Source organism: Cuculus canorus, chromosome 4 (genome assembly GCF_017976375.1).
Source record: "Cuculus canorus isolate bCucCan1 chromosome 4, bCucCan1.pri, whole genome shotgun sequence".
Lineage (NCBI taxonomy): Eukaryota > Metazoa > Chordata > Aves > Cuculiformes > Cuculidae > Cuculus > Cuculus canorus.
In genome coordinates this window covers 39631693-39644943 of record NC_071404.1, presented here as the reverse complement: position 1 = coordinate 39644943, position 13251 = coordinate 39631693, and the positions used below count along the sequence as shown (strand labels likewise).

Here is a 13251-nt window from a genome sequence, read left to right as displayed (position 1 = left end):
AATGTGGGATGATAAATGCCTCTGTCTTCACTCTGGTTTTCTGGTCTTGACTTGAAAGTCCATTTTTCTATTAACAAAAAAATGGGTTTCAGTTTATTAGGCTGCATGAGAAAACTGTATACTATGAGATGTTCTGTATTATATGGTCCAAACATGTCTCTTGGGGAAAAGCGTAGGGAAGGTGGAGAACAGTGTCTAATACTTGACTCTGAAGCCTGTGCACGTAAGTTGCAGAGCTAGAGTTATGTTTTCCTTTTTTGTTGAGTATTTGGCTGTTTTCTAGATGTGTTATATAAGCCATTCAGCACTATTTTCACAATCTGATTGAATGCTAGCTATGTGGAAATGTGGTACTCCTAATCATGCAGAGGAGGGAGGCAGGAAAAAAAAAAAGAATCTTGTGTTTTCTGCCATCTATTTCTGCAATCCATTTGTCAAAAGGGATTTCCTGATATTCAACTTCTATGTAGAAGGAAGAGTTGGAAAAAATATTTGCTTCTGCCTTCTGCCCCTCTAAAATAGGGTAAGCAATGGCACCATCTTAATCAAAGCACTGTAAACAAAACTGGAAAGTTGAAAGCAATTAAAAGGAGAACAGAAGGTTGCATTTGAACAAATAGATAACAACAAATGTTTACAGAAATGAGCTATGATAATATTGATTAGAGCCAGCCAGGATTCTAAGCATTTGGAGACTTCCCACAGCCTTCATCTGCTTAAGCTTTTTTCCGGGGTTGGCATTGTCCCTAGAAGCCAGCTTGTTACTTGTTCTTTGGAAATGCGTCACATCATCTACTTCGTTGCTCCTCCTGTGACGCTTATGGCAGCTGGCATGTTTGCTTAAGAAACAGGTCATTTTGCTGAACCTCTTGCACAGCCACGTACTCCGTGGATTGTCTCCAGGTTGAGAAGTTGAAAAAGAATTATTTTCATTAAGAGAAAACAAGGTTTAACTTTCTAGGCAATAAGCGTTGTTCATCCTGTGAGTAGATGCGGCTTGACATCTCCTGAGACTTCAAGTGGAGAGTTGCTTTAGGAAGAAAAGGAAAGCTAGAAGTGATTGGGTCCTTAGAGTTTCTGCTCTCAAGACTAGGCAAGAAACTAGACTTTGCTTTGAAAAGATAGGATCAGTGTCTGGTGGGCTTTGCTTACCTGAAACAGTTTTTCTCTTTCCTGGTGCCACAGTAGAATTACTGTGCCCAGGGCTTGGTGCTGTCTTTGCCCTGTTCATGTGACTTAGCTGTTATGATCATAACAGTGTTCTGAACAACTAAATGAAAATGAAATATTTTAAATGTCTGAATTTAGCATTAAGTGAGTTAGCCAGCATAAATTTGGGGAGGTTTAATTATTGTTATTGTATTTTATTTAAATTTGTGTGTAATCTCATCTATGGTATTGAAATCCATATGGTGCATTCAAGAATAAACATACTGAACAGGTGCTTCTTTGCTGGCTTGGAGATCTGAGTCACTGCAGCCTCTGAGAATGAATTATCCTGGATGATGCTGTACAGAAGGTTGCAGTTGAAATACTGTGCTAACTACAGGCTAATGAGCATGTAGGCTGCAGTATATAGAAATCTGTCAATTGTGCAGAGAAAGAATGAAGGTTATGGGCATTTGAAGTGCAGTTGGTGGTAGACTCTTAGAGTTGAAGCAGTGCCTCTGGGTCAGTTGGTGGTTGATTAGACCAGTCTTAAGTACTTAATTTAGAACTACTTACCTTGTATGATGTACAGTATTTGTCTTTTCTCTATTTGTGTCATGTTCCATTAAGAAAAGCAGACCAGGACCAGTGCAGACAACCTTCTTGGTAGGCAAGGGAAGTATGTGGTCTCTTGCAGTCTCTGCTTTCTTGGGGACCAGAGAAACTGCACTTTGCAACAGAGGAAGCGATTTAAATAGCAAGAAGCAAAAACACACCTGAAAAGAAACAACAAATCGGGGAATACTTAATTTTATGCTCTTTTATATATGTTCTGTTCCATGAAACACTTCGGATTTCTTCTACTGAAAATGTTATTATTCTAGTTGTAATGAACTTGTAATCGATTCCTGCTATTCTGAGTTTAAAAGCCTTAAGTTACGAAGTTAAGCTAAGATTTCTGTAGTATCTTTTTATTCAGATATTTATCTAAGTCTTTCTACTTTAAATCTGCTTATTTACTGTTCCAGGTAACACAATACTCTCCAGAGCTACAAGGAAAGGTGCATTGCTTGTGGTTACCTCCACAAAGTTCTCAGACATCTCTTAAGTTGAGGCTTTGAGTGATGTGGATCTCTGGCAAGACTTCTTTAATGCAGCATGGCTGTTGAAGTACAGATGGGACCAGGACAGTATGGAACAATAAACTATGACAGTGCCAGGAATGGAAGAAAGGGATGTGTAAAATCTGAGTAAGAGTTGAATCTCAGGCAATAAGGACAGCAAGCTGTAAGGTTCAACAGCTGGCTTGATTTTTCCCAAAAACCCTGAGTGTCGGCAAAAATGAGGACAATAAAAGACTAGTCTTTTAGACAGTAATTTGTTCTGAAGCACTCACTGTCTTTATTTTTACTTGCCTTCAGTCAGGCAGAGTCTAATTGTGAAACTGCTTGTCACACAGGAATTCGAGAATTTACTGCAAGTCTCTCCTAAGGAGGCACCATGTAAGATGGGTCAGGTACAGGCCTTTCTCACTGTCCTTTTTGTACTCTTAAATCTGACTGAAGGTAAGACAAACAGAAGTTGGCAAGTTTTGAGTGGCCAGTAGCATCCCCTAAAAGAGACTGGGTCTGGCACGAAGAACTTTGGATGAGTCTCCTGATAGTCTCTGCTTTTGATAAAGGTAGCTGAACTTTGGTAAGTGAAAGAAGCGACTCAGTCAGGACCAGATGCGTATGAGTGTGACCATGGCATCTATAAAAAATCCAGACTCCTCCAAGAGAAGGAACAGGTGAAGAAGGAGTTTATGGGTGATCAGGGACATAGGAGAAGGGAGTGCAGGAGCAAGGGCAGGAGGTAAAACAGTACAAGCCAAAACAGCACTTGTGGCAGGATTGCATTGTTCTGCAGGAGTTTGTGGTCTGTACACAGCAAGGCCAAAGCGGGTTACAGCAGCACCATTAACTCGGACATCTTTCACTTGTAAGGGGAATTTAATATTGCAACAGAATCACTTCACTCAAATGGGTTGCTCAGCTAATATCATACTGACTCATCTAAATGTGTATATATGTCTTTTAAAAAAGATACTCTGCAGGTAAACAAGTAAAAGTCAGGATTTATGGTGTTCCCTCTGTTAGGCAAATAGCTGGGCAATCACATTATTTCAGCTGAAAATAACTATTCTTGCATTGTTAGAAATTTGAATATCAGAGTTCCTTACCTTTACAGATACGCCACCAAAAAAAAAAAAAAGGGGGGGGAAAGCACAAGAGGCAGAGGCACATGATTTGTTACCTGAGGGCTTACATAGCGTAATACAACTTTCTATGCAGTGACCTTGTGAGATGTTGACTGCAGACCATGGCAGTGTGCAAGCAATAGCTTGAAGTCAGTCATAGATGAGTGCTTCTGCAGTGACAAAGCAGACAGTATCTTCACAAAAATCCAAGGAGACAGGAAGAGCTAGTTGGTCTTTTTGCCCAAGGAACTGTTACGGGAACAGCAACTGTTTAAAAAACAAAACAAAGTTGAGGAACTGAGCCTTATCTTCCTCAGTGGTTTTTTTGTGCTCACAGGTTCAAACACCAGCAGAGAAGACCTCCAGTGATAATGAATATTTTCAACTCGTTAGTAGGTAACAAGAAGTTGGTTTTACCATATTTCTTTTTGATCAGTCATACAGAGACTCATGTAACTTAATGCAAGTCATGTGAAACCTGAATACAAAATTGTGTCAAACTCCTTTATAATAGCAGAGCATTCAGCCTTTGCCAAATTCACATTTTTACAAACAGTTCCTCTCCTTTATTATGTGCCCTTTTCATTTTTGAACACACCACTTGCTTTTTCATAAAGCAGTGCTCTTAAACCTCAGGAACGTCAGCTGTAAGATAGAAGAAAATTGTTGATCTTACTCTTCTAAGTTGTTTTGCTTTAAGTAACTCTGGTAATTTTTAGCGTCAAAGATATTGCTACTTAATTTTTTTTTTTCAGTGGGCTGAGTCAATATTAATGCCTGTGGTCTGCTGATTATCTTTTAAAAATGAATAGGTACTTACGTAACTGTAGAAATGTAAATACTAGTTATTGTCCTATTCTGCCTTATCAGATAGGAGATAAAGAGTGGAAAAATATATTTCCATCAATGCTGCTGACCAGTAGTTTTTTTTACAGACATCTGTCCCTGGCAAACCAGTTTCCTCTCAAGGAGCTTCTTGAGAACTGAGAAAAAGGGGCAAGAAAAAGAAAGCTGGGTAAAATATGCTCCATGGAAATAAGTAATGCATCATATATCAACCAGTTTGAAAAATCCAGTGAAATCTAGAAATAAAGTGAAAGGGGAAGTTGCCATCCCTTTTTTAAGTTAAAAAAACCAACATTTTGTTTATCATTCTTTAGATGTAGATGGGAATATAATACACAGTAGTATAAAACCACTGCTTGACACCCATTTCTAAAGCTGATTGTGGTCCTTGCACCTCAGTTACACTTGTATCTATTGATAGATAGAGTTGTATCTATTTTTTCATTAGTAGAACTTACATATAAAAATTATGCATATAATGTAATGCTTGCTTCTTTAGATCATCAAAGTTCTTTTTAATTGTTTGGAGTTTCGCTTGTGGTTTATAAGTAGCTTCTGACCAAGTCTGGCGTACAGCACTCCAAAAAGTAGAATAGTGGAGTCATTGTCTCATAGGATTACTTAATCTTCGGAGATGCCATCATGGTATGGTGTGGGGTATGCTGTATGATATGGTATAAAAATGTAGTCAATTTAGTTCTGTCAACCCAAATTTATTCCAAGTTGGTGTAACACAACTTACACAGCTTTAGCACTAATAGGTATGAATCAGGTCTTGTTTAAGTATGTTTTGTTTGCCCTGGACAAATTTTACTGATTACAAAAGGGCTTTTTTTATCATTTATTTATTTTCTGAGGTGATGGCAGTTGTGCCACAGCTCTTTGTCCTTATTTGAGAAACTGTGGTTTTCCATTTGTGTGTGTTTTTCATTTTGCTTTCTTTTCTGTTGCTGGTCCTACAGTAGCCAGAACTTCTGATTGCTTGGGTGGAACTTAGCGCTGATGATGGAAGTGGAAGGAGTGCAATCTCCTGCGGTCCCTTTTGACAGTCAGCCAACTGTGTTGTGGGAATCATTACTTATTTTATTTATTGTAGTGAATAGCTAGAGTGAAATCTATTCACAAGTATTTTGCTGGATATGTTGATTTTCCCTTTTGTCTGTGTTTGATGCTGTATGCTGAAAAGTCTTCCAAGTTTTTGGTCGTAAGAGTGTTGTGGAGTCTTTTTCTACCATACGGCACAAAAATAGTTGCGGGACTAAGTAATTCACTGTGGCGTTTTCTTTTTTCTATCTATGCCCTGAACTGTTACCTGCTAAGTAAGACCCACACATAATGACTCATAATGAACCAAAATATACTACATGTTGCGGGTTTTTTTCTCTCTCTGCTTAGCTGGTAGAGCATAATTGTGCTAGAAGCTTGGCTGAGAACAGGCATTATTTTATTAATAGTATCTTCTCAGCGTGAGTCTGTTCAATAAGGAAGTCTGTGAACCGATCTTGTAGTCCTTTTTTCTTTTCGTTTTATTTATTTTTTTTAAACAAGGTAACAGAATAAATTAAAACAACTTCCTCCTGTTTACTCAAATAATTGAAAATACTAGGCTCTATATAATTTTGCTCAAGTGACCTTTTTTTCGCAAGAAACTAGGAGTGTGGCTGCATTAAGTTGAGGTAAACAAAGTAAAATATTTTCAGTATATTGAAATCTTTACTAGCACAATAAATGTGTGGTCTCTGTCACATCACCTATGACAGAGATTCTATTCAAAATGTTTCTTCTTTTGCATAGAAGAGGAACTCGCATCAGGAAAGCTCCAAGAGCTATTAAGTCATGCTCAGTTGAAAAACCTTGGACCCTTCCTTATAGTGGAACAGCATATATTGTATATGCCTTTCATGGTTAAGTGCAGCCAAGATTTAAGAAGGGTAAAAACTGAACTGGAGAAAATAGATAGGAAGGATTGGTCTCCTGGGGTTACTAAAATATGAAACTGTTTCACTTTTTATAGTTTTTCATTAGGAACACCAGAATATTGCAATGTTCAGTATGTCTTTAATCAGCTGGGTATGAACATGTATATTCTGAGAGTGTACAGGGTTTTTTTAAATTTCTTTTTGTGTCCTTGGGAAATGATGCAAATGCAGTCAATCCCTACTGGATTCCTTTTTTCATTTTTTTGCATTACTTTTGTCTAGATGAACAAGTTGCTTTTGTAGATGTTACAAACATTTTTAAAAATGATACTGTTCCATTTAAAAATTAAACAAATCTCCTTGTTTAAAAATCAATTTGTACTTCAGACATTATTTCATAGGAAGTTTTAGGGAGTTGCAAGTCTTGAACTGGTTGACTGAAAAAAAACCACATTATGCAACTTTTCTACTTGCAATTTTACTGCCAGCAACAACTCCAGCCCTCCTACCACTTGACCAATATTGTGACCCGGTGAAGACTTCTCCCAGTTTTTCCTTTTCCTTTGTGTAATTTAGAAACATGTTTCCAGGGGGATACTAGTTATGTTCCCTGTACCTTTGTTGTATTCCTCCTGTTTGGGTAAAGGAAGAACCTAATTTGCAAAAAAACTATACCAAATACCTCCTTCTTTTACACAAGTCAGGGATTGACTGCATTTATATGACCTAACTGTTTCCAAAACACCCATTGCACTGACTCATACATAATCCCCTAAAGAGGGACAAGAACATTTAAAAAATAAAGAAGCCTGCACTGAACTGGAACTAGAAAAGCTGGCAGGGAATCCTAGATCTAGCTCTATAGAAAAAGACAAGGATCTGTAGAAAAAACATTTTTCTATATTACTGTGTGTAAACAGCTTACTATGTATCCTTTATAAAGGTATGATGAGGTTTTGTTGATGTTTGCCTTCAGATCGTAGACTCATAGAATAGTTTGGGTTGGAAAGGACCTTAAAGATCATCTAGTTCCAACCCCTCTGCCATGGGCAGGGACATCTCAGTAACATCAGGCTGCTCAAGACCCCATCAACTTAGCCTTGAACACTGGATTTTTTTGCTTCTCTCATTTTTTGGGCTATATATAACTGCAGTGTTCAGATGTATGCTGTGCTCACTTCTTCATCAGCCTCTGGTCACCACCTTGTTGTCATCCATTTTGCTTCCAGAGTTTTTCAAATAATTTTAAGACTCTTGTTTTTTCCACTTCAGAAAGGTTTTTGTGGGTTTGGTTTTTTTATTAATATGTATGCCTTCCAGTTTGACTGTTATTGGTGTATGAATTCTTATAAGTGTGATACTACGTTTTTAGCCAAACCAAACTGTTAATCAGTGAGGCATACTGATTAAAAATTATTTCTTTTTTTTTGATATGTTATTAAATTATTTTTTAAAAAGAGAAGGGCAAGTCATAATTCATAAAAGAAAATAAAAGCTCGAAAAGTTCCTAACTGAGGCATTGTGGCTCATATGATGACCAAAGTAGTTCTTTGATTGTGGTTTGACTTTGCTTTTTTTTTCTGGGCAGTATTTGGAAAATCTTTGTCTCTGTTATCTCTGGAGAAACACATAACCTACAGGAGCTGTGGTTTGCACTACACCCTTAAACACTGCTAGATTTTTTTTTTATTTTTTTTTCCCAATGCCCATAAAAGGCTGAGACAGAGTTAATTTTCTTTGTAGCATCCATTTCATGCTGTGTTTTGGATTTGTGACCAGAGTGGGGAAGGAGGAGTGAGCAGCTGTATGATGCTGACCTGCCTGCAGTAGTTAACCCACAACAAATGGCTTCCATCAGATTTGTCCTAGGTACATAGAAATTGGAGGAAAGAGGTGAATGACTGTGTCTGTGTTTGTATAGAATTTTCTTGGTTTATGCAATATTTTCCTAGGCCTGTAAAAATGGAATATATTTAGTGTCTAGAAAGGAACAGCAAATAAATGCATCATGATGCAAATTGTGCATAACAGTTATAATGAGGCTGAATGTAATACAAGATAAGTCATAGTTCTGACAACAGAAAAATAAATTACTTTGAGAAATGTTATGTTTCAGTTAGGGAACTGGCTAAGTGGAAGCTTGTAACTGTTTTATATGTGATGGTAGTGGAATGAAAGGATACTTATTGTCATACAGAAAGAAATTCCTGCATGATTGAGACTAGTGATCCAGGATGGTGTCTGTGAGTGGCAGCATATAAACCTGGCTCCTTTGATGCTCCCTTCCCTTTGGGAGGAGAAATCCACAACTGTTGAATTGGAGTTTTTAGTGACAGTCCTTTTACAGTCCACTTACAGGCCTGTCATCCATCACGTTGTTTCATCCCGTGTTCAGCTGTGGGTGCCGTCTCTCTCCATGGCCTCCTGTGCAGCATGTTTCAGGAGATCACCATGCAAAATGCGGGTTTGGGTTGTTCTCCTGTCAGTTTTGCCAAATGCTTCCAGTTCTCATAGTTAGAATAAACAGTGATTTTCCAATTCAATTTGTCTGTCACTTTCATGATTTTCTAAACTCAGTTGTACACTCCTCAGCCATCACATCTCTGAACTTCAGAGTCCTAAGGTGACAGGACAGCTTTTCTGGTCTTTCATCTTCAGACACCTGTCTACCATCCCCTTCATTCTGGTTGCCATACCCCATACTTCCTGTAACTCCTTTTCAGATGTGGAGATCAGAATGAAATATTACTGAAAACTTCAATGCCTCAAAATTTTATGCAGCAAAATGATGATTTCTTTAAGCATCCTGATGATGCCCACCCTTTTGTTGGCTTTTTTACCTGTCTCTGCCCTCAGAGCAGGAATTAGATGTGAGTTGGCAACAAGTGGCAGAGCCTTCCTTTTGATTTCCTGCGTAAGTGTGAGGTGGTCTTTTCATAAGTCCTCTCAGGGCTTTATGTAAATCCATGGCTGCCTTTTGCCTCCTTGCAAAATGGGCCTTTTCATGTGTCGTTATCCTTCCCTTTCTTGCGCTAGTTTTTGAGTTCCTCAGAAATATGGTGATGGAAGAATAGAATAAGGTAACACTTCTGCATTTTATACATCTTCCTTGTTTAAACTAGAACAAGCAGAGAAATCAGAAAGTTTCTTAAATACAAAACTTTATTTTTTGATTTGGAGCCAGTCTGACTCCTGTTGATATAATGTTAACCTAGAACTATTTTATACTGGATTTGTCTTAATTTCTAAGGTTTCATTATGAAAAAAATGTATCTGAGAAAAATGCTGTAATGTCATAGTAAGTACTGTGTGGTTTAGCTAAAAATGGGCATGAGTCAGTGTTGTACCCTTGCATGCCCTTGCAGCAGTAAAGGTGAACTGCATAATGGATTGCACTAGGAAGGGCTTAGCCACCAAGTAAAGGGATGTGGTTTGTTTCCCGATACATAGTAATAGCAAGCCTGTGTCTGGAGCACTGAGTCTGGTTTCTCCTTCTGCAATGCCCAGTGCAAAAGAGATGTTAACACATGCAGAGCTGCAGCACATGAGTCACAGAAAGGATAGCAAAGCTTGGCTCAGTTTGGCTGGGGAAAAGACTAATGGGAATCTAATTGCACCTTTTCACCCTCAAAAGTGAGGTTACAGAGAATGTGGAACTAAAATCTTCTGAGGGGTGCACACTGCGGGGACAAGAGGCCATCATCACAAGGTGATGATGGTATGAGGAAGAATACCTTCACTGTGAAACTGGTCAAACAACTGAAACAGGTTGTCCAGAGAAACTGGAGGGTTTTGGGGTGTGACTGGATAAGCCTCTGAGGAACCTAATCTAACTGTGAGGCTGTTACACAGTGTGGGGACAAGAGGCCATCATCACAGGGTACAGTGTGAGAAACACCTACTGAAGTATGAGGAAGAATACCATCACTGTGAGACTGGTCGAGCAACTGAAACAGGTTGTCCAGAGAAACTGGAGGGTTTTGGGATGTGACTGGATAAGCCTCTGAGAAACCTGATCTAACTGTGAGCCTGTCTTGCCTCCAGTAGGTTTGAATAGGTGACGTTCTCCTGATCTCAATTTTTTGTTTGATTCTGTATTAGCGAATATATAGCGAGACATGGCTAAAATATGTTTGTTGCTTTCTGCATATTTTGGTGTGATCTAATATCTGTCCTGTTTACAGATAGATTATTTTAGTAGAAAATCTGAAGTTTTAACAATATTTCCCTGTTGTCCTCTTGGACAGCAGTATTGGAAATAGCAGTGACTGTGTGTTTTGTGAAGCATTCATGGTCAACAGCTCATGTACTCTATAGACTTCACACACACACTTCAGAGCCTTTCTGTCCAGTTCCTTCCAGAATCACCCATCCTTGTTCTAACCTCACCAGCCTCAGTGATCACTGAACATGCTGAGCAGTGTTTGAAATCCTAGCCTTTCTTCTCAGTGAGAACTTCAGATCTCTGGGTGGGGAGGCAGGGAAGCATGCTGTAAAATGGTAAAGTTGTTTAAACATGGATGCAGTGCCAGTGGCTGTGGCAGCTGTCTTCAGCCCCAGCACTGCTTCCTCGGGTGTGACATGCAGCAGATCAGGGCTTCATCTTGGTTTTTCCTGCTGTCACTGGTGCCTTCGGCTTATCTAACGGCTTTACCAACAGCACTGCTGTTGCAGTGATGCTTGGTGGGAGGAAGTCAGGGGGTGTGAAGCATAGGGATTAGATGTGGCTTGAGGCTGCTGCTGATGTTTGTGCCAGATTACACGTAGTCATAGCACTCTTTCCCAGCGCAGCAGCACGTTGAGGCTGTATCTAATCCACTTAGACCCTGTGGAAGTCTCAGCAGCTGGTACACGTAGCCTCAGAAACACCCTGTTCAAGAGTGGCCCCAAGGACACCATGCTCTGAATTGCATCTTTATCTGCCGCCATACCCCCCTCACCTTCCTAATATGCTCTGTCCTACCTCCCTGCACATCTGTGTGTTGTGCAGCTTGAACTGTGTGCAAGTTAACATGTCCTGTGTGGGTATTTGGTCTTTGAGAATGCTTTGGACATTACTCCATTTCCAGGGCCTACTCATGAAGGTAAGTACGGAAACCAGCTAGCAGTGTTCTCCAGCAGCCGATTGCTGTGGTAAAACACATTTATTCCACCCCTTAACAGCAGCTTTTCCCTTCTTCTTTGACATATATTTAGTAGCAATTCTCAGTGTGTTAAGGTACTGGATTTAAATAAATGAAGAGTCATAAGTTAATACGATCTCCTGCTGTTTCTTTCTGTGCATAGGATTACAAGGAAGCCAACAGACCTATGCCAAACAAAGGAGACCATGGACTAGGAAACGAGAAGTTCAAACCTGTGGTACCTTGGCCTCATGTTGAAGGTGTGGAAGTGGACTTGGAATCCATTCGAAGGAAAAACAAGGCCAAAAATGAACTAAATCATCATGGTGGTGGTGATAAACAGCAAAACATCATCCAGAGGCAGTATCTCACATTTAAGCCTCAGACATTTGTATACCGAGATCCTGTTTTACAACCTGGAGTCCTTGGTAATTTTGAACCCAAAGAGCCTGAGCCTCACGGAGTTGTTGGTGGCCCTGGAGAGGAAGCGAAGCCATATGTTTTAGGACCAGATTACAAAGAATCCATTCAAGCCAGCATTAAAGAGTTTGGGTTTAATATGGTGGCAAGTGATATGATCTCACTAGATCGGAGCGTTAATGACTTGCGTCAAGAAGAGTAAGCAAACTTTTATTTTCTTTTAGTTCTTCTTTTATGGGTTTTAATTATTTTCTTCTCATATATATTAACTGATGCTTAAAATAATATTAATTAGGTTAAATACTTAAGGCTTCTTGTCCTAACAGGCAAGAGTGCTGTACTCTGCCAGTTTTTTCTACAGATTATTCTTAATGCTGGTTCAGTTATTCCTTTCATAAATACTTAGTCTATATTGATTTATCTCTGAAGTCATTCATTTTCGTGTCCAGTTGTATGTATTTGCATGTTCCAGGTCAAGCCACAGTCTTCACGGTCACATTTTCTTTTCTTAATCCATAACTTCTTAAGATTTGTTTTTAAGAAAGAATGCCTTTTCTTTACTATGTTATACAGATGTTCCAACACTGCAGTTAGTTTATTCAGTTTTGGTTTCACCTCGATGCTTTAAAAAAAAGAGAGCAGAAATAAAGAAGTATTGTTGCCTTTAAAGAACTCTGCCTAAGTACCTGCAATAGCAGAAGTATAGATCTGCCTTTGTGGTGTCTGGAGTTTGGAGCTGACAGAAGAGTAGTCTTCTAACAGTCTCACTGACTTTGTCATAAAGAAGAAACATTTTTTACTTGCTGGGAGGGCATCTGCTTTGGTATGGGGGGAAAGTTATTAACATTTCCTCAAAGATTACTAACAAATTTACAGTCTCTTTTGGTCTTTGTTATATGCTGAGGCCAAATTTGCTCTCAGGCTAATCTGCATTTGATATCAAATATCTGATATCTGCTAAATATCAGTTAAGGACAGGTCTCTGAGCAAACTGATCATTTGGTAAACTTTTTTTGTTTGTTTCTTAGGGGTTTTTTTGTTGGGGGGGGAGGGGAAGAGGATTGAGATGGCATTTGGAAGGGAGGATATGTGAATTTAGTTATGATATGAGGTACATGCCTGTTTTTGCTTTCCCCGTCATTCCTAGCAATGGAGCTATTCCAGTGCCTGGATGGGGTGCCAACCTCTGGATTGTATCACTGGCCAGTTACTGAGGCTCAGCTGTGGTCTTTTATAGGGAGTGTTTTTCCATTTTGCAAGGTACGAGAGAACTGGCCAGCTGCGAGTCTGACTCATGCCTCTGCAAGTATGGTTGTGTCAATTTACTACCTGGTGCACGCTCATTGAAAGAAACCAAAGCGCACGGAGTACGGCATTTCCCTTCCTTCATGCCATGTTCCTCAGGTGACTCTCTAAAGGCTTCCACTTGCTGGCACCTAGAGGAGAGGACTGTGCCCATCCACTGCTGGTGGTGAGCAAGTGTTGGCTGTCCTGGGGTTCACTTCAGTTTTCTTTCTTTGCTGTGGTCAGCAGTTGGACGTGCACAATAAAGAGA

The 13251-nt window shown here is 39.4% G+C and overlaps 1 protein-coding gene across 4 annotated transcripts in view; it reads left to right on the top strand.

Moving 5' to 3' along the window:
* GALNT7 (polypeptide N-acetylgalactosaminyltransferase 7) overlaps window positions 1-13251 on the top strand; it is a 91120-nt gene that overhangs the window by 42275 nt on the left and 35594 nt on the right. For all 4 annotated transcript variants that reach the window (XM_054064632.1, XM_054064630.1, XM_054064631.1 and 1 more), the window contains one exon: window positions 11440-11894. In XM_054064632.1, the coding sequence (XP_053920607.1) occupies window positions 11440-11894 (455 nt within the window). The remainder of the gene's footprint in view (window positions 1-11439; window positions 11895-13251) is intronic.